The 21,620-nt window shown below is 31.8% G+C and overlaps 2 protein-coding genes across 4 annotated transcripts; one reads left to right on the top strand and one right to left on the bottom strand.

Moving 5' to 3' along the window:
• Nucleotides 1-263: 263 nt before the first annotated feature.
• LOC118056745 (glutamyl-tRNA reductase-binding protein, chloroplastic) lies at nucleotides 264-6,410 on the top strand. The gene is made up of 13 exons (XM_035069080.2): nucleotides 264-649; nucleotides 854-916; nucleotides 1,079-1,165; nucleotides 2,428-2,526; nucleotides 3,055-3,150; nucleotides 3,297-3,362; nucleotides 3,468-3,558; nucleotides 3,816-3,883; nucleotides 3,984-4,049; nucleotides 4,690-4,740; nucleotides 4,903-4,967; nucleotides 5,501-5,583; nucleotides 6,163-6,410. The coding sequence occupies exons 1-12, from the start codon at nucleotides 464-466 to the stop codon at nucleotides 5,556-5,558; spliced, it is 996 nt and encodes a 331-aa protein (XP_034924971.1). The 5' UTR covers nucleotides 264-463; the 3' UTR covers nucleotides 5,559-5,583; nucleotides 6,163-6,410.
• Nucleotides 6,411-16,467: 10,057 nt separating this feature from the next.
• On the bottom strand, nucleotides 16,468-18,851 carry LOC118056746 (uncharacterized). Of its 3 annotated transcripts, XM_035069084.2 has the most exons (6): nucleotides 18,592-18,851; nucleotides 18,325-18,455; nucleotides 17,938-18,178; nucleotides 17,127-17,412; nucleotides 16,862-16,939; nucleotides 16,468-16,753 (listed from the first exon to the last, which is right to left on the bottom strand). In XM_035069084.2, exons 3-6 carry the CDS (start codon nucleotides 18,174-18,176, stop codon nucleotides 16,700-16,702), a joined length of 657 nt encoding a protein of 218 aa, XP_034924975.1. In that variant the 5' UTR covers nucleotides 18,177-18,178; nucleotides 18,325-18,455; nucleotides 18,592-18,851; the 3' UTR covers nucleotides 16,468-16,699. The 3 variants fall into 3 exon arrangements, with proteins under 3 accessions (XP_034924975.1, XP_034924974.1, XP_034924972.1); XM_035069083.2 differs by lacking the exon at nucleotides 18,325-18,455 and having other exon boundaries at nucleotides 16,468-16,750; XM_035069081.2 differs by lacking the exon at nucleotides 18,325-18,455.
• Between the last annotated feature and the right edge of the window lie 2,769 nt (nucleotides 18,852-21,620).

Raw genomic sequence — 21,620 nt, forward strand, 5'->3', positions numbered from 1 at the left:
TTTTATTTTATTTTTTATTTGTAAAATTATCTTGATTTTATACTCTGAATTTCGTGTTTGTCAAGGTAATTTGTGTTACGTAGCGTAAGTGAACTATCTAGTCAAATCGATAACTGATGTCAAAGTGTTTGAAGTGCATTGATATCAGAAAAATACCACAATGGCCCCTTAAGATTTTATAATGTACTTATATAATCCAATGGACCTGTCCTATTTTCATTTTAATCCCTCCTCCTTCAATTTAACATTGGCCATGAAATTGAAAAATCTAGTTCCATCACTGTATGCCTCTAAAGCAGCGGAGCAGCGTAGCTTGAGCTCATCTATTTTCCTCATCCTCTTCCATTTTCAAGCCATGACCCCCCTCCAAAAATAAAATAAAATATAGTCGGAGTGATTAATTGAATTTATTATTAAGAATAATAAAGTGCCTGTGGTTGTTGGGTGCTTGCAGTGCGTGGCAATGAAGACCATGGCAATTGCCTACACGCCCCCTCTGTTTTCGCCCTTTTTAAATGTCAATTTAACAAGGTTATCTTCTTCTCTCTTATTACCATTTTCCCACTCCTCTTTCTCTCCGACTCTCAGTCGTTGTCGTCGTCGACCTCGCTTTCTTTCCATGGCTTCTCCAACCCAGTCTTCTAATCAGGTGAAATGAAATGCTTTCACTTTTTTTCTTTTTGATAGTAAAAATCATTCCTTTTTGTTCATTCCTTAATGGGTTTAATTTTCTAAGGGATTTTATACTTGTTAGTGCAAGCTTTAAAAGCTATACATATTAGAAAGTTGATTTTTAACAGTTTTTGATTAATGGGTTCTTAATTAATAAGTTGTTTTGTTGCTATTTGATCAGGCTGTCTCAACTGGGGATGTTAACACTGATCCCGATGTCTTCCAGTTGATCCAAACTCACCAGGTAGCCTTTCTTTTATATCTGTGTTGTGTATGTTTGTGGGTTGACGTGTAAATTCTTGGATGTTGATAACAATATCAGTATTAGTGGTTATGATCGTATGTGAGCAGAATCACAGATAGTTTTTGAATCTTACTGATTGGTTTCGTGTTTGTGTTATTATAGGAAAACGCAGCTCGGCTTCCCCCGGTAGAGGAAATTAGAACTTTGCTTAATCAGAGCACGCGTGGCATGCTTTCAACTTTTTCTCAGGTTTGTTGTTCATGCAATAGTTAAATATTGGAACTTGTTAATTATATGAGAAAAAATGGAAGTAAATTCTTGATCCTTGAAGTTGGCACAACTGAAGGGTGTTGTTCATGATGTTAGTGTACTATAATTTATGGTTGTTGTTATCGGCATAGTACGGCTTTATATTTAACATTTCTCATGGAAGGGCGAGAGTTCAGAGTCCTCAGAGGGAATCCTTTCAGTTTTGTGTTTGATTTGTCTGTTATATATGCATCTTATATCTGCTTGTATTGGAATTAATGTTGGTGGTCTAATTTGATATTACCAATCCAACAGTAGGACAAAAGGGAGGCTTGTGGTAGGTTTGTAGTTGGTGCAAACCTTGTCACAGCCTTATCATGGTACAAATCATGATAATAATGAAAGGATTAGAAAAGAATGAGTGATTCAGAGGAAAGGTGGAGGTGATACCGATTAATAATAAGTTGAGAAAGTGTGTTTTAATTTAGTTTGAAATTTTACAATGTAGACATGCAAATACATAAGTTTTAAAAAAGTGATTGGATTCAAGTTGTACGATCAAAATAGGAGAAAAGTGGAACGGAAAATAAGGTAGAGTGAAGCAGTAAAAACAAAGAATCGAGTATCATGATAGCTCATAAATATTTTTTCCGTAAACAAAAAAGAAGAATAGAGGAAAAAAAGAAGAAAGAATATAGCGTACTGCAACCATCTGAGACTGGATTTGGTTAAGCTGAATTCAATAATGTTAGTATGCATCCTGCTGAGCACCCCTTGAAGTGTGGATAGTGCTCATCAAACGTTTTTTGCTTGTGGATTTAGGAGAACAACTAAATAAAATAGCTGCCCTTACTCATTTGATTTTTTCCTTCAATTTGCTTATCGGAGACTTCCTTTTGTCTAACCTTTAACTAGTTGCTATGATAAAAAAGGATAGCTAGTTGTTGTTTTCTGTTGCTTAAACTGGTGAATTAAGAATGGACACTGTAATATGGCTGCTTCCCTTGTAACCCTGTTCATAACTCACAGAGTAAAGGTTAAGCTACTACTTGCATAAAGCTCTCTGAATTTATGGCTGCTGCTATAAACTATATGGTGAATCCAAGGTAAATTATTATCAAACAATGGGTTGATTAGGTACTGATTTTCTAAACCAGTGGCTTGCAAAACAAAGCAGTTGGTTTACATTTGAGCGTCAATTCATTGCTTAGACTACTTTCTCGTATGTTCATGGACTTTCTGAAATTTCCTTGATATGACAGAAGCATGAGGGTTATCCATCAGGGTCAATGGTTGATTTTGCATGTGATGCTGATGGATCTCCAATATTAGCAGTCAGCAGCTTGGCAGTTCATACAAAGGTATGATCCATTCACTCTCTATCTTGTTCAAATATGCTTTAATTATGAAAACACTTCATGTGATTATAAAATAAAGAACTAATCCAATTGTGATAAGTCATATAGGTAAAGAGATTTATTTATTGATGAGAAAAAGAAAAAATGTGAATGGTGATAAAATAAATTTAGATTTTAGAGATATGCCGCTGTGAAAATGACAGGTGTGATTCTCTTAGATTGTGAACTTGTATATCTATCATTTTTTTGTGTTCTTGTACACGTAAAAATCTGTGAAGCCTAATGGTAACTGTTAGCCCAAACTTGAATTTTACATAATGATTTTGAGAAATAAAAGTCTGCTCAGCAAGATTGATTGATCTCATACTGTTCAGTTCTAAATATTTATTGTAACAGTCTTCTGCATGTGTGTGCCATGGAGCCACTAGACTAAGCTGAATTCTCCTTGCTGAATTCTGTTCTTTAACCTATCTGTGGTTCTTTTGGAGGTCCTTGTGTCCTATATGTTTGAAAAATTGATGCTTTCTGCAGGACCTATTAGCCAGTCCTAAATGCTCATTGCTTGTTGCCAAAGATCCTGAAGACAGGACAGATTTGGTAATCATCCTGCACGGTGATGCCATTCCTGTAAGTGTTTTCTCCTTTTTCCTTGTGATAATTTCCTAAATGTTTCTGCTTATTAATTTTTACTTTAGCAGATATTGTACCTTCACTGCATCATAATTGTTTCGGGGCGACATGAGTTTTGAACTTTTTTTTGTTCAATTGTTTAGGTTTCTGAGAAAGATATAACTGCAGTTCGAACGGCATATCTAGCAAAGCATCCTGATTCATTCTGGGTAACTTGTTTCCTCTCATTTTCTACCATGCTTCTTTTTTTCCTCAAATGTATTTTTATTGCTATTTGTCAAGGTAGAGACTTAATTATCTTTTCCACTATCAAGGTTGACTTTGGTGATTTCCAATTTATGCGCATTGAACCAAAAGTTGTGCGATATGTTTCGGGAGTTGCAACTGCTTTGCTTGGATCTGGCGGTGTGTATACTATCCTGCTGGTTTCATTTTTCTAAAGCACATCATTGTCTATAATTCTTTTCAAGTCATTGCGAGTGGGTTTTGATAATCAAAAAGTCATGGTCGATAGCTCATCAATGGTTTTTGCCATTTTACTGTTGTATACTATTTCTGGCTTACCATGCTTTATTGCGCCACTTAGAAATTTGTTTATAGTGTTTTTATTTTTTCCACTTCAATTTATTTCATTTTTTACTTACAATTGTTAATAATGACAGAATTCAGCAAAGAAGAGTATCAGACTGCTAAAGTTGATCTAATTGCTCAGTTTGCCAAACCTGTTGCGGTATATTGCTTATAAATTAGATGTTGCATAAATATGACAAATGCCCTGTTTGTTATTTCTGTTTCTTTCTTTTCTAAATGAAATCATATGGCTTTGTCAGTCTCATATGAACAGAGATCATGCTGAAGATACAAGACTCATAGTGCAACACTCAACATCAATTCCGGTAATTTTCAATACCATAAATATCATCTTATATATATGTCTACTTCATATAAGAAATGGGACAGGTCATTAATTATAAGCCAGAACATAACAGTTAATTTATTTTGAGTTTAACAAATCTTAGTTTTGTGGCTTCAAAATTAGCTGGTCACAAGGAGTATATAAACTGATATATGCGTTTGTGAGGAATAATGAGTTTGATAAGCTTGGTGAAACTTTAGCTACTGAGGAGTAAAGGGAGGGAAGGCAATTGCAAACTCTTTCATTCACTGTATATGATATGCTGTACATGCATGATTTTTTGTTTCCCTCACGTTTTCTCTGTTTGGGCCAAAATTAAAGAGGGAAAAAAGTATAACTCTTCCTTTCCATTGCATCGAGGATAACCTTTTTATGCATGTTTTAGTATGGCATCTAGACTCATGGTTAAAAGTATGATCATGGTTCTCTTTTGGTTTTCTTTCTTTCTTTCTTTCTTTTTTTTTTTGTTATTTGATGAACAAAGGAAAAGGAACTTCATGAAAGATTTTTTTTATCTAGTCTCTCTGTTTCTCTGTAGCCCCTTCTGTTTCTCCTTTCCCTTCAAAATTGAGCAAAAACAGCAAGCAAGATATCTAGGCTGATTTCATATCTTTTATCAGGTGGACTCTGCTTATATGTTGGATGTGGACAGTCTTGGATTCAATGTTAAGGTATTGCTTTTGTGTGACCATGTAAAGGCCTCTACATGCATTAAAAAATTGCATTTTCTTTATGAGGTTTACTTTCTTGAGAACTGTTTTACCTAGAACTCAAAACTTTTTGGCTGACTCTCTCTCTTCTTAACTCTCAAAATGTTTTGATATCTTTTGCAGGCTGCTTATCAAGGAAAAACTTACAAGCTTCGAATTCCTTTCCCTAGACGTGCAGAGGATAGAAAGTAAGAGTTCTATATTATGTCCTTTTCTTGGTTGGTGGGGTTGACTTTTCAACATTTGCTTCTTCTGCTTCTTCTGTTATTGTTTTTTTTTTTTTAATAATCATGAAAAGGTATGTGCGGGTGTCTTGTGTAGATATTGGCCAAGCTAATTTGAGGATTTGATTGGCATATTTATGGTCATTTGTTCTTCTTGAGCATGGTTAACGTTTGATCCTAGTCATTGTTATTAAACCCACCCCTGCCTACTGGAAAACTGTTCTTTTGCTTCATAAATTTTTTTACTGGCTTTGATGCCCTGTCGCCAGGGAATCCAAAGGGACATCATCTCCTGCCTCTGTTGAAATCCTTTTGCAATAAAATTATGCAGGTCAATATGTTCTGCCCTGGTTTTGCAGGCCTCCTCGATGACAGAATCTTTCAAACATGCACCATTTTCATATTGTAAATCACAGATGTATTAGTACCTATACTTCCTGTCAGACTGCATTATTTTATTTGGAATTCTGATAAGTTTGTTTTGCTGTATTCTGTAGGGATGTGAAGACTCTGGTAGTAGAAATGCTTCAAGCTGCGAAATCTAAAATTAACTGATACCGTGCTGAACAGATAGGAAGAGGTTTGTTTATCTTATTATCCAGCAATGAAAGAAAATTTATCACTCTTGAGCATGGAAGCCTCGTCTTGTTCATTGTGACTTTTAATTAAAATACAATCTTATAAACATATTATGAGCTTGCATTGCATATCCTAACAACTACGGTTTATTGAGGGAATCAATAAGAGCTCTTTTTAGCATACTCGAATTTTTTAATCTTCATTTTAATTTTCTTATTAAAAAAACATTGAGCTTGATTTATGTCACGTAAATCTGAAATTATTTGCACAAATTTCATTTTACTTTCCAGAATTCCAAGGTGATGAAGTTTTTGGAGGATTTGATTTTTTTATACGTCCACCACTACCATCACCACCATTTTTGTTCTTATACTGCTTCTATAGCACATCACAGTCATGATTGATTCCAGAATCAAAGCATTCCCAGTACTGAATCATTCACTCTTGTCATTACATTGTATCATCCTGTACATTGCATTAAACCTTGGGATCACCAGATGCTATGAATGGCATCTTGGAAGTCATCTTCCTAGTGGGGTGTACCATTCTTCTGAGACGTTCTTTTGTTGTGTCGGTGTAGGATTCTGCAAGATGTCAGAAAGTGGATCCTCATATGTAAATGATGTTACTGTATACGATGTTTCTGGAACACATCACAGACAACTACAAACATCATATCTGCAAACTAAACAATCATCTGGCTTTTGGGTTGTTCCTCTGTGAACTATTGACATTTATCATGTTTTCTAAGAGGTAACATTGTAGAGGGTCAGAATAAGAAAAGATCTTGTGTAAGTTTGTAAAGAATGTCCATTTATAGTTGTTCAACACTGTTCTTCTGCTTCTTCTTTCTTTTTTGGTTTGTTGTGTGTTTGCAATGCGTTATATTTTGAACAGGAGAGGGAGCAGTTTCTTTGCTGAAGAAAAAGGATTGAGCTTCTTAACTAATAAATTGAGAAATCCATTAGACGAAAGAAGCTGCCTCCCTAACCTCCGCTGCCGAAACAGCAAAGCTCTGATATGCAGAAACAACTAACTAGACTAGATAGTAGCTAGTTTTTCCATCCATTTTAATGGGGGGGGGGGGGGAAAACATAAAATTCTTTTTTTTTTCTTTTTTCCTTAGCTTTCTTTCTCCTATCTTTTCTCCACCCTCCTATTTCCTTCTTTTACACTCCACCCCCTCTGCAACCACCACTTTTCTTCTCCCTCCTCCTTCCCTTTCTTCTGTTGTTGTGTGTCTAATCTTCCGTATAAATATTGATCTTAGAGCCTGTTTGGCTCTGCGGCTGCGTTTCATGAAAAACGCAGCGCGCAGCCGTTTGGTTAAAGAAAAAAAACACTTTACTGTTCACTGGGCCCCACTTGAATTTTGCGTTTTTAACGCAGGAAACGGAAAGCAGGAATTTTATGCTTTTTTTTACTGTACATGTTAATTGCACTGTTCAATGAACAGTGCAATTAACATGAACAGTATATAGTGTATACTGTTCATGTGAACAGTGCAGGAGAACTGCACTGTTCACTTGCAATTCTCTTGCACTGTTCACTTGCCTGCGTCTTCTTCTTCTTCTTCTTTCTTCTTTTTTTTTTTTTTTTTTTTTTTTATTTTTTTTTTAAGTGAGTTATTTTTTAGTGTGTTATGATAATATTTTATCTAATTTTATTACATGCTAAAAATATTATAAAAAATATAGTTTTTGTTTGATGTATTTCGTATGTAATGAAATTTAATGGTTATTCATGATAAATAGCAATGTTAAATCTACAATATTTAAATTAAAAATCATAAGTACTAATATATATTTTTAAATTATTTTTATAACTTCAATTTTAAAATTATTTTTAACCAAACACATTAAACTATTTTTTCTTCAACTTCAATTTCAACCACAGTTCGAACCAAACTTAACTAAAAGTACTTTTTATAAAACAACTTTTTTTAAATTATAATCACAACAGCTACCGCAATGCCAAACACACTCTTAATCTCGTAAAGACCATGCCTTTGGAATAAAGATGGTGAACAAGAAGGGGTGGTGGTTGTTGATGATGATAGTGGTGCTTTTTGAATGACAGGTGAGCTTGTTCTTCTCCTCTTCCTCCTACACGTCTTGAAATGGGATCTTCTTGGGAAATATCTTAAAGTTCTTTCTTTAGTTTGTTGAGAGAGGAGAAAGAAATTCATATAATATAGGATAAAAAAGAGAAGGAAAAAGAAAAGGACAAAAAAAGAAAAAAAGATTCTATGTTTCTTTTTTCATGCTTAACTTTGATTCCTATACTAACCCTAGTGTCACATCATACGACTTCTCCTGTTCCCAAGCTGTTCTATTGGCATCATAGATGCATGATTTGTTTCACAAACTCTTATTAAACTCACTGGGGGTAAAAAGAAAAGTAGAAAAAATTATTTAGAGAAATAGTATGGTTCATGCTTAGTTGTTTGAGTTTTTGATAATAATTGCGGTTAAAAATATTTTTTTATTTAATAATATATTAAAATGATATATATATATATATATATATATTTATTTTTTTTTTTGAGATCAACATATCAAAACGATATTAAAATATATATATAAAAAAAAATTTTTAACAATTTTTTTTTTGAATTTTGAGGAACGCAATTTCAACTAAGCTATTTTCCCAAACACGGCAATAGTGTAGTAGTGTTATTGGTATGATTAAAAAATATTTATTAGTCATGCCAACATCAATATCACATTTTTTTATTTTAAAAGTTGTGGTATTAATATTGTCGGAACCATTAAAATTTAAAAGTTATGGCAATATTAATGTCACATCCTTAAAATTTTAATGGCAATGTTATTTTTTCAACATTTTTACTCTTTGCCAAAAATTAACAAACTCAATGCTCATATTATTTCGCAATTCAAACTCATATATAAAATGCATACCAATTTATTATATTTTGATGTATTCGTGGGTGTCTTGAAATATGCTCCTATATTGGTGTAATAAATAGCCATGTTAAATTTATGTTCCAGTTAATGTAGATGTTTAAATCAATTGTAGATGAAAAACAAGTTGTTATACAATTGAGTTTGAGAATTTTTTGCTATAATCAAGGTTTGATTTGGAGAGTAACTTGAGAAAAGGGTTCCTTAGATTGAAAGAAATTAGAAGTTCAAAGATTACTTTGAAACGGATAATTAAGTTAGAAATCAATTAAGTATTTAATTGAAGAAGAAAATTGAAATTGAGAGTCAAATCAGCCTAAAAATAAAGAATTGAAGAAACAATGACTGAAAGGAAAGAAATGAAGAAAGCAAGGGACATATTGTAATTTGGACAAGGGAAAAATTGAAAGAAATTAAGAGAAATAGGTGAAAATCAATCAAAATAAGAGAAATGGAAGTCCAGGGACCGAAGAGTAAAAGACGCTACAATGGAGGGACAAGTTTGAAGTTTGGTATAATTCCAATTAAAGAAAAATTAAAGCAAAATGATGTTGTTTCACGTTAAGTGAAATGGTGCATTTTGCTTGGAGAGTGGAAGAACAAAGATTGGATATTCAAAGGAAATGACGTCGTATTGGCCTTAATTTTCCAGAATTCCCGAGCTCGAAAACACGTACATAAAAGGCTGATCTTCCACTGATATTTTTCCATAAATTTAAATCCTAACCGATTTATTTGATCGCATGGAAAGGAAAAAATGCATTCTCTAGAGCATGTTAGCCGCAGTTATGATGCAAAGAATCAAGCTTTAATTCCTTAAATTCACCTATAATTCAAACAAAAAACATACTCTCAACTAGTCTTTTAAGCACTTTATATATAGCCTTTTCGTCTTTGTAAAAAATCCAACTCTTGATTTTCTCCTCACAAATCAAGCAAAGAGAGGTTGCTGGCCAACATTTAAATAGTTTTCAGTCTAGATTTATCCACCCTTCAAAGATCAAAATCAAGAAACTGACAACTATTATGGAGAAATATTTGAGACAAAATCCTCTCCTTCAAATACTGAAATCATGGAAGATCGATAGCCATTATGGAGAAATATTTAGGATGAAATCCTCTCCTATAAATGGTGGCCAAAGCAAAAACAGAGAAAAGATTATTAAATGACAATTAATTTTTATTTATTCTAGAAATCTAGTTGACATCATAGTATGACAGAACGACGATTCCACTAGAAAACTTTAAGGTTGAGTCTAATTACGTTATGTTATTATCTTAATTTTTGTTCTTTTGTTGTTATGTTATATGTTTGTGAATTTTTTTTATAGATTTTTTGTTGATTTTATTTATTGAGCACTATTTATCTATGACAATTAATTTTTGCCTCACATTCATGTTGTTGTTTCTGTGAATTATTCACACTTCATGAAAATCCAACAAAAGCACTAGACCCAAGCTTATCCTTTTTTATGATTAGATGATGAAATTCAATGGCAAGTCTGACTTATGTCCATTGATGCTTATTTGGCTTCCTGCTCAAATTGAAACTCCCGTTATGTATCTTGTATCATGTAATTTTTTCTATACTCATAGTACATAAGATTAAGAAGTAGGTTACTCCACTAGTAATTTAGAAATTTGGGAGCCTGAAAAATATTTAGGTTTAAACAAGCTAAGCCTGAAACTTTTATGAGTTAGATTTTATTTTTTAAGACAGACCCTTTATAGAAAATAAACAATAATATTTAATATCATATATTTTTGTCTCATACTATTATTTTATCAGATTTCCCCCAACCTTATAGGAAGTATGAGATAATGGGTGCATTATTACAAAGGATATAAGAACTAGTTTGGAAAAAAAAAAATGGCAATATAATGAGACAGTGATTCTTTTTTCAAAATTGATCGAGGTTCCTATTAGTATAAAGTCCTTAATGAGAACTTTCCAAGAAAAGTTGATATAATCCATCCTTACATTCTAAATAATTTTTTTTTTGACAAATAACATACATGCATAATCAATCATGTATTTCCACCTATTTGCACTTTATTAATTTGAAGAAGAAATATAAGTCCCCTCAAATCTATTTTTCCTTTGAAGTTGAAGAACCATAAGAAATGAAAAGAGTGTAAAAAGTTGTTGAAGGATTGATGAGTTTATTCAAGGGTTCATTCATGGGTGTGCATCTTCAATCTAGAAGCATCATTGTTGTGTTCTTCAAGCCTGAAAAAACCTTTACTTTACCAAGAACTCAACTTGTGACCTATGCCCATATATCATCTATAAAGTTTTAACATATTTATCAATGAAGAGTTTGGAAAGATGTATGCTTCTTTATAAGGAATACAACAAGCTCACATATGAATCCACTTTTGCCAAACTATATAGCCAAGAAACCAACATTGTATCTAGTTTGTTTATATAGAGCATGATAAAAAATGAAACCATGTTTTCTTTGTATCAATTGACACCTTAAAGCCCTATTTTGTAATGTCTTTTAATTTCCTACCTGACCATGTAAAGATTATAACAAGAAGAAATCAAGATGTTTTATTTTGTCATGCATACAATGGATCATAATATTATGTGTGCAACTATAGTACTAAACAATGATAGAAGATCTTGAATCCAAAGACATGATACGATACTATAAAAATTATAATAATAGTGAAAAGATCAAAACTTTTACACTACAAGATTATAAGATTCTCGAAACCCAAGTTTTCCTTGTATGATAAAGAATTAAATTTGTATCACTACAATAAATGTGAGTTGTTTGACTCAAAGGTTTGGAAATAGAAGAGTTGAAGGAAATAAAGTTGCCATAATAAAAGTTACTTTATTATATGACAAAGACATCATGAATGGCTTACTTTATTAGCTTATTTAAAAAAAAAAAAACATATGTGCATTTGATGTGAAGATGGAAAGCTATAGCTTATTATCACTACCTCCACTGGTTTTTAAAGGCAATGATAGCAAAAATATGAAGCTTGTTGAATACAAAAAAAAAAAACTTGTTATAACCTGCTTTGATTGATGGAGAAAAAATTTCATGAAACTATAGATCATGGAGAATTATAGTAGAAACGAATGAAACAATAGGCATTACATAAATATAGAGGTTTAAACAAGGAAAAAAAAAAAAAAAAAACTTAAGTCATTTCTAAGGCATTACATAAATATTTTTTTAATGTGATGTGTTTCAACTTTAAGATTGGAAGTATTGATATGTTGATTCACCTTTACTGCCGTAACCAATGTTACATCAGTAATGTTGCAGCAAACCATAAAAGGTTTTTGACCTCGCCATTGATGACGAACGATGTGATTTGATGTGAAGACTCGTAGGTGCTTGCTGGCTTTGGTGCACTATTGCTAAGGAATTTGAATGCCACCCCATCTTCTCCCTCTGGCCATAAAACCATGCACGGCTCCTCCACCTTCTGCCAAGGTTTAACCAGCATTCTTGATGACTTGTTATTGTAAATCACATTTTCATTAGTGCCTTCGCCTTCCTTTTCTTACTGCATTATTTGATTCTGAATTCTCACAAGTTTATTTTGTTGGATCTTTTAGGGGTGTGAAGACTCTGGTTGTGGAAATGCTTCAAGATGCCAAGTCGAGTGTTTTTCCAAATCTCTTACAATGCTAGAAACTTATCTCTAGAGCATGAAGAACTTGTCTTCTACATGACATGGTACAGTCTCGAGTCCTAGTTGAATCCAGAATCAAAGCGTTCCGCCGCTGAGTCACTGTTACATTGTATTTACAGTAAGATAATAATATAAATTATATTCTGATATTTTATTTAATAATTTAAGCTTTGAAATTCAGATAGTTTTTTGATATTGTATTAGAATTTTAATGACCAAGTAGTCATAAATTAAAATCTTACCATCTCTATTTATTTGATAAAAATCAAGCATAAAATAATCTGGATATATATAAGTTTCAAGTCCAAAAAGCTTTCATTTAAGATGATATATTAGATAATAATATAAATTATATTTTGGAACTTTACCTAATGGTTTTTTGACATGGTATCGGAGCTTTAATAACCAAGTAGTCACAAGTTCGAATCTCACCACCTCTATTTATTTGATAAAAACCAAGCACAAAATAATTTGAATCTGTGTAAATTTCAAACTCAAAACACTTTTACTTGAGGGGGTATATTAGATAATAATATAAATTATATCCTGGAACCTTACTTAATAACTTAACCATTCAAGTTAATGATGATTCTTTCACACCATCATCCTGTTCATTCGTAGCAGGTGCGCCATTCTGCTGAAATGTTCTTGAATTGTCCGTGTAGGGTTCATCAGCAAATTGCAACTGCAGAAACATTGGTAGTTGACGTTATTTGCAAGCTTAGCAATCAGATGGTTGTTGATTTGCTCCTCTCTTGTGCTTGGCTTCCATGTCACACAGCATTTTCCTGTTGATTCCACAATCAAACCATTCTAGGGTACCAGCGATTCTAATTTTCTTTTTGATTTGGGAAGGCAGACAAATAGAGCTGCAGAAAACCTCGTCACTCGGGTAAAACAATGGCAGCCAAAACAATCTGCTGGGTCTTACCTTCCTCCTGGGCACGTATGGACCTTTCACTATGAACTGTTTGTTGTGAAAAATAATGATTAATGCAAAGATCATGTGAGAGTTTGTAAGAGAAAAGGTGAGAATGCTGATGTGTGTTTCTTCACTTGTTTCCGCTCGTGGGATAATTTGAATGCCCATTAAAATTGAGGTATTTCACAGAAATGACATGAGAAACTAATGGAGTTGAAAATAAAAAATTAATACTAGGAGATACTACAAACTAGCATCGCCCGCAGGTGTGATGCCAGGCCAAATGTGGTATCTTCAAATGGAGTTTGTATTTTTTATGGTATTTTATTTTTAAAGTGTTTTTTATTTGAAAATATATTAAAATAATATTTTTATAAAATTAATTTAAAATAAAGAAAACTAAAATAAGAATTAATTTTTTTTAATACTTTTAAAACACAAAAACAAAGACGGTCTGACTACTTCACATCTCTTGTGGTTTTTTCTATGTTTGGAGCTTATTTGGTATTGTGGTATTGTTATTTTTTAAAGTGCTTTTTTGTTTGGAAATGCATTGAAATATATTTTTTTTTAAAAAAATTATTTTTAATATCAGCATATTAAAAAGATTTAAAAACACACAATACAAAATTAATACGAAGCAAGGAAATTTTTTAAAAGAAAATATTTTTTAAACGTAAAAATAACACAAGCTGTTAATTATATGAATTAGATTTAGAATGGAACAAGTTTGTCTACTAATCACATAGATGCACCAAAATTTACCCCTTTTCAAGTAAAATATTAAAAGAAAAACTAAAGGGCATGAGATTTTTACTGTAGCTTTACACACAATTTACTGTTTATTACTACAATAAAATTACTTTTTTACTCTTGAGTGAAAAAAACTTAAGTCTTGAAGCTAGGGGTTTGTTGATCTTTTCCACTGCCCATTAGTCATTAAAAGTTTGGTTGGAGGTAAATGCATCTTTATATATATATATATATATTAAAAATATTCTTTTACTCTAAAATCAATACAATTTATAACTGGTTGACTAAAGGATTTCTTGACTTTTCAAAAAGTTTTTTAATAGTAAAAATACTTATTTGCTTCTAAAATCAAAAATTTATTGAGTTGCTAGGTAGGGGTGTTTATGGTTTTTCTATGATCTTATATATAGTGAAAACACATTTTTAATCTTAGAAAAGACAAAAAATAAGCTTTTTTTTTTTTGTATTTTGGTATTTTTCACATGACTATTTGTGTAAGTAATAGGTTCATGTGAGCGTTTTGATATTTTCATATTTTTTTTGAATTTTTATTCAGAAATTTGTTGATGCATGTTCCAAATGAGTTACGAGTGAGTGGCGTTTGTGCTATTCAGGTGGCGTGTGTAACGCTATTCAATAGTCAAAATTTGATCATTCACCGTCTCACTAGATGTGCAACCATCTCTTCTTCCACATGTGGCACATGTAGGCATGTGGTGGTTAGATTATCTCTGATAGTCGTTTTTTTTTTTTTTTTTGACTCTCTTCTAATAGCTAAAGTACATCATTATCCTCTTTTGTTATCTGATTTTCAATTTCAATCTTCCATTCTTTTAATTTCTTATTTCGTTTTTATTTCCTTTATAGAAGTTTTTTTTTTTAATTTAGTCATTCAATTACAATTTCTCATATGTTTTGTTTTTCATGTCCTTTTTTTGAATTTCTTATTTCATTCTTATCTTTTTTTGTTTCAGTCCTCATTTTTTAATTACTTATTTCATTCTTATTCTTTTTATAGATGCTTTTTTTATTTTTAGTCCTCCTTTTTATTTATTATTATTTTTTCTCGACACTTTTGTCGAAGTTTTTATAGTTTTTAAATTTATCATTCAAATCAAATTTATGATTTTTTTTTCAATAATAATAATATTTATTTCAGTTTGGTTTCTTTTCTTTTGATTTTTTATTTGTTTCATTTGCCCTTTTGTAAGAGTTTTTCAGTTTTTTATTTTTTATTCAAATCAAAGTGCTTTTTCACTTGGAAATGTATTGAAATATTTTTTTAAAAAAATTATTTTTTTTATCAACATATTAAAACAATCTAAAAACACACAATAAAAAATTAATATGAAGCAAAGAATATTTTTTTCAAAAACACTTCCCAAACATAAAAATTAATTATATGAATTAGATTTGGAATGGAACAAGTTTGTCTACTAATCATATAGATGCACCAAAATTTATTTGTTTATTTGTTTCCTTGCATTTTTTTTATTTGTTTCCTTTGTCTTTTTATCAGAGTTTATATGGCTTTTAATTTTAATTTTTCAAAACAAGTTTATGATTTTTATTTATTTATTTATTTATTATTATTATTAATAATAGTGATAATTCATCGTTTAATGTTAAATTTACTTGAAATTGAGTTTTATTATTTTTCTATTTATTGTATTTCTGATGTAATATTCGGAGATACTGATTTAAAAAGTTAAAATGGCTTGATAAACAATCATCCAAATTTCATATTTTATTGAAAACTCATGCTAACTAAAAATCTAAGATAAAAAATTTAATTCTCTTATATATTTTATTGAAAATTCATGTCAAGTAAAAATTCAAAATAAAGAGTTTAAGATTTAATTTTTTTAACCGAGTTTATATTTTTTTTCAAAACCGTGATCTCATAAAATTTAAATTTTTTTTTATTAAAATTTAATACGGTTTGTATGTTTTGATATGCTGATGTTAAAAATAATTTTTAAAAAATAAATAAATATTATTAATATGTATTTCAACATAAAAAATTATTTGAAAAATTTATCACACTACCAAACATACTTATAGTATTTGATTTAAAAAAATCCACGTTTCGAATGCTTTCTGATGCTTCTGATCAGATGATGATTATTACTACAGCCATTTTGGCCCATTGCACAAGACTTAAAGTACTAATTTGGTGTTTGGGAAATTTACATGAAAAAGCATCTTATACAGTTGAAACGAAAACGCACTCTCAAACGATGCGAAGCTTCATCCACGTTTAGAGCTAATTTAAGAGTGTAGTTACAGTTCCTTATTAAATAGCTTTTTATATTAAAATATACATTAATAATATTTTTTAATTTTTTAAAATTATTTAAAAAAAAATTTAATTTTTTTTAAAAAATACTCACCACCGGGCCACGCCCAGCCACCTTATTTGACAAGTTCCGACCATATCCGATGCTTCTCCTGTTTGAATTTGGTTTTAGGCATGGGAATTAGAGAAGAGAAGGAATCTCTGTGCACTGCTTTTTTCCAGGAAAACAGAAATTTGGAACCAGACATCATTCTTATAATACGAGAATTGGGAGAGACAATTCCAACAAAAGGCATTCATGATCGTACTTTGGTTAGAATGGTGTAATAAACGAAGAGAAAGATTGCCTTTCTCTTTTTTTTTCTTTTATACATTACAGCAACAAGAACATCAAACAAGCCCAGCAGAGAGACTACTAAATTTTTCTATCTTCTCCTAACAATCTCTAGCCACCACCTTCTTGTCATGATCTCCCCACAAAAAAAAAAACAAGATCCCAAAATTTTGAATAGAAAAAAAAAATATGCCTCTGCTGCTAAAACGAATGCCACACATGTTATTCTGAATCGCTTTCCATGCTCCCCATGGCCTTCAACCCTCTTGGTCTCTGCTGTAAAAACGAAAAAAGAAGAAGAAGAAGATGAGCAATTCTGCAAGAGTGCAAAGAAAGAGAGATGGAGATCATTCAGATCTAGAAAAAAGAAGAACAATTCAATACCTTCTTGGAACTCTTCTTCTCTCTAACTTCATACCTCTCTTGGCACATATCAGTCAACCATGCTCCAGGGCTTACCAGCTGCCACCACCCATCAAAATCCAAAAACAAAAAAGAAATCAGAAACCCACCACCATTCAGCAGCAAGAAATAGAAAAGATGAACACCTCAAACAAACCAAAATCACGAAAACCAAACCCAGAATCCCTTAATTGAAGAAATAAACTCTAGAGATGAAGAGAGCAGAAATTATCATCAGAAGACTTACAAGTAAACTTCTTTGTATAATCTTGGCTCTCTTTTTAGGCCTTTGAGGTAGCTTACACCCCTTCATAGCCATAAAATCTTCCTCCTTTTCTTTGCTTGACAAAGTAGTATATAGCTTAGGCCAAACGTGGGCTTTATCATCTCCATTGTTACCATCTATTGAGACCTTGCCATTCTCATCCAGACCCGCTGAACCCCTTGTAGTGTAATAACGATCCTCCTTCTCCGGCGATGATGATTTCCTGTTCTCAGTCACACTGGACCTAAGTATTGCTGCTTCAGAATTCCTGCATCCAACCATATCCACAAAATCAAGATTCCAGACCTTCATCATTCACTTTTCAAACCATAGGTTTCTCTTGATTTGGGAATTGGGATCCAAAGCAAACAAATACATAAATTTCATCATCCATTTTTTTTTAAAAAAAATATTTTTGGTTTCTTGTATTTATTTGCTCATCAACCAAAATGGAGATAAGAAGAAATAATCCAACATTTTTTCTTTTACAATTCAGAATTTTCCTTTTGGTAAATTAGAGAAGGAAAATTAGGATAAAAAAACGACGAGTCATACTGAATGAAATCCAAATTTTATCTTTAACTTTCTCAGCCACCAAACACAAAACAAGAAGCAATCTTCCAACCTCATTTTCTCGGTTGGGACTTTTTAATTCTCTGTTTGGTTGCTGAGAGAATACAAGAAAAACAAAAGTCAGAAAAACTCCACTAAAAAGGGAAAAAAAGAAAGAGCTAACAATACCGGGCCAGAAACTTGAAGAACTGGCCTGTTAAGAACACGGAGAAAATCTAACCTTGTGATACGATTAGATTGAAGAAGAGATGTGTCTTTCTCTGTAGTAGCAGAAGAGACCACAAATCTATCAATCCGGGAAGTGATTTTTCTGCGAAAAACACCATCAGATCTCCGTGAAATGATTTGAGGGTCTCTAACTCTAACACATCTAAGCCTCTTTTTGTTTCCCCACTGCAAGAAAAACTCCGGCTCTAAACTTTTACAAGAAGCTCTCTGGTTTCTTTCTTCCTTCTCCATATCTGTTACAGAAAACAAGAAACAAAGACCATCCCAGAAGTTAGAACCATAAAAAGCCCGAAACTTTGAGTAAAACAAAAATAACCCGGATATGAAAATCGGCTGAATTTCAAAACTTTGATGTGTAAAATGAGAGAATCAAATTTACCCAGAAGAGGAAACTTATAGAAATGGCAGAATTGGCTTATTAGAAGCTAAGAGAAAACTGAATTTTGAGAGTGCTCATCAGGGGTTTGCTTAATAAAGCATATATGAAGTTTTGTGGTCCAGCTTCAAGATCTACGAGTGTATAAACAGAAATCAAAAGGAAATCTTTCTTAAAACCATTCAAAAAACACTGACTTGTTAAAAACACCAGATTGAGAGAAGGATAGAAGATGGAGGAGAAAGGAGAAGAAGAAGATAATCATCTTACCAATAGATAATTGCATGAGAACTGAAACTCCTTTAAATCAAATACTATATAATAGTGCTTGCTCTCTTTATAATGAAAGAAAGAAGCAAGATTTCTCTAAAACAAAACAAGAGAAATCCAAAATCTCTCTCTATCTCTCTGAGAGAACCACAAGCAGGCAAATTACCCTTGCTTCTTTGTGTTCGTGTTTTCTATCTCTCTCTCTCTCTCTCTGTTTTGCTCTCTCTCTCAAACAAAGCGACTCTTCTTTGAGGGGTGTCTTCGTTCTCCCCGAGTGTGTGTATTTATCTCCCTCTCTGCCTGTGATTGAAATAACTGAAGATTGATTCTCGACCATTGATTGAAAATGTACGGTTTTGATGATGGTATCGGCAGACTCTGGGTTCTATCTCAAGGCCCAATGAAATAGTAACTTCCTTTGAAATCTAGTTTTTGTTGGGCTTGATGGGGTTAAAGACTTTATGAACCTGGTTTACGAAATTTAGGGTTCTCATGCCATCCCTAAGTCCGCCAATTTTGTAAATTTTAATTTTGTAGTTGAAAAGGGAAGTTTGATGAGCCTTGCAAACAAAACTTTAATGGAAACATGATGAAATGAAAACTATGGAACTCAATCCTATCTAGAAGCATGTGAAAATGTGAATCCATTTATCCAAAATAAAAGAAATAAAGAGATGCACCCAATTATATATATATATATATATATATATATATATATATATATATATATATATATAGATTAATGTATCCAGAAGTATACTTAACTGGACAACTTTACACCCAAATCAAGTTTTAGAAAGTAACTAATCATTTAAATCCTTTTCTTTATAGGAGAATTTGAAATTTCATCTATTTTTTTTATTGGAGAACTTACCTCTAAGTTGGAGAAAAAAAATCAAACTTATATCTTCTTCTTTTTCTTCTTCAAAATTAAAAAAATATTTATTGTCGGTAATTTTGTTGGTATTTCAACAATTCATGGTAATATATATTGTGTTGTTTTTTTGTTTCTTTTATTGTATTGTTAATGAAGTTGATAAAAATTTAAACTTAGATTGGGCTTTCTAAGAGTCCGTTTGGCAACGCGTTAACGGTTGCGTTTCTTTAAAAACGCACTTATTAAGTGTTTGGTTACCGATTCTTAAGAAATCAAAAAACATGAGCCCCATCATTTACAGCGGCAGGAACACGATTTTGACGAAGCAATAAAATCCTGCTTTTTTCACAAGTTTCAACCTGTGGTTGGAATGATTAGTGGCTAATTACATGCACCGTGCAAGTGAATTGCACTGTGCACACGAACAGTGCAAGTGATTGCACTGTTCACGTGAACAGTGCAATTCACTTGCACTGCTCGCGTGAGGTTTTTTTTTTTTTTTAAATATGTTTATTTTCTGTACACTTTTTAAAAAAAACTAGTTTAGAGTAAATTAAATTTACTTGTATTGCCATGTAAACAATATTTTTTTTCCTGAAAAATTAGTGTAGAGTGAATTAAATTCACTCGCACTGTAATATCAAATCAATTTTATTCCTGATAATATTTTATCTAATTTTATTGCACGCTTAAAAAATTATAGAAATTATAGTTCTTGTCGGATGAATTTTGTACGTAATGTAATTGTAGATGGTTTAATGGAATAATAAAAAATATTTCATATAAAGTATTATTTATTTCATGAAATAATAACAATAGTTAAATCTACAACCTTTAAATTAAAAACCATCAATATTAATATATATATATATATATATATATATATATATTTTAAAATTATTATTTTATAATTTTAATTTCAAAAGCATTCTTAACCAAACACATTAAACTACTTTTTATTCAACCTCAATTTCAACCACAGTTTTAACCAAACACCTATTTTTTCAAACCAACCTCAATTAAAAGTACTTTTTATAAAACAACTTTTTTCAAACCACAACCACAACAGCTACCGCAATACCAAACACACTCTAAGAATGATGCATTAGACTTTAAAGAGAGAGAAATTTGAGCTAGGTTTGTTGCTCTTGAATGCTTGCAAAACAAGTTCTTTATCGGATATAAGATTCTTCAATGCTTAAGTTAGTAAAACTAAAGTAGAAAATCCATGTGTAACAAAGAGAACAAAGATTATGTATTGTGATTGCTATGTGTGGTTTTGTATCATGGCATCCATGTTATTACCTAGTGATATTTGATATTTATAAACTTTTGGATAATATATGATAGGGTTGCAAACCTATAGTGAGAATAGGGTAGCAAACTGATTGTCGAAGTAGGGTTAGGGTTGCAAACTTATTACAAGGAACAAGGTTGTATATTCTTCATGAAACTATCATGTCAAGTTGTTTACTTTATTGTTAATCAAATATTTTGAAAAATAAATTGTGAAAATAGGTGCCTATAATATTTATTGTAATTGAAAGTGTTGCAACGAGAAATAAAGTGATTCTTGCACCAAAGAGTAGGATGACACACGTCAAAGAGTAAGGTGGCTCTACAATGACAAGAAAAGTGGTTTCTACTCTGTTACAAATTTCTTGTGTGCCTGTGGAGAATAGGGTAATGGCTTTTGGTAATTTCTTATTTCCTCACCTTTTCTTTCTTGTTTCCCCTCAAGCTCGATTGGCCTAAAAAGGTTGGTTTCATTCAAGCTCATGTTTTCTCCCCTTCTCCCTTCTTCCTTTCAAGCCCAATTAGGTCGAGGGAATTGAGCTAAGTTAGGCCTCACTTTCTTTCCTCTCCTTTTCCTTTTAAATCAAATGGGATGAACGGTTTGGTTAGGTTGGAAGAGGGTTTAGTTGGGCTACTAGAGGCTTTAATTGGGCTTGGTTCAAAACTAAGGTCGAGAGTTATTGAAGAATCAAGGACAAAATTAAAAATAAAGGAGAAAAAATGTTTGGCACATGTAGCGTTTAAAGGAGGATGTCATCTTCTAATGATGCATGAAGCGTGGTTTGAGCTCAAACGAAGGTCTTTCTTGATGTTGTTTAAATCGCCTTAGCAAGATCTTTTTATTGGTGTGGCATTG

Source organism: Populus alba, chromosome 19 (genome assembly GCF_005239225.2).
Source record: "Populus alba chromosome 19, ASM523922v2, whole genome shotgun sequence".
In the NCBI taxonomy this organism is placed as follows: domain Eukaryota; kingdom Viridiplantae; phylum Streptophyta; class Magnoliopsida; order Malpighiales; family Salicaceae; genus Populus; species Populus alba.

Excerpts from the sequence above, each read along its gene's own strand:
- LOC118056745 (XM_035069080.2), top strand. The coding sequence starts at position 464 with ATGAAGACCATGGCAATTGCCTACACGCCCCCTCTGTTTTCGCCCTTT. Across the intron at positions 3,151-3,296 it reads TGCACGGTGATGCCATTCCT|GTTTCTGAGAAAGATATAAC; the intron begins GTAAGTGTTTTC and ends TCAATTGTTTAG. Across the intron at positions 3,884-3,983 it reads AGTTTGCCAAACCTGTTGCG|TCTCATATGAACAGAGATCA; the intron begins GTATATTGCTTA and ends TGGCTTTGTCAG.
- LOC118056746 (XM_035069081.2), bottom strand. Across the intron at positions 17,413-17,937 it reads CAATCTAATCGTATCACAAG|GAATTCTGAAGCAGCAATAC; the intron begins GTTAGATTTTCT and ends GGTTGGATGCAG. Across the intron at positions 16,754-16,861 it reads AGAAGAAGAGTTCCAAGAAG|CAGAGACCAAGAGGGTTGAA; the intron begins GTATTGAATTGT and ends TCGTTTTTACAG.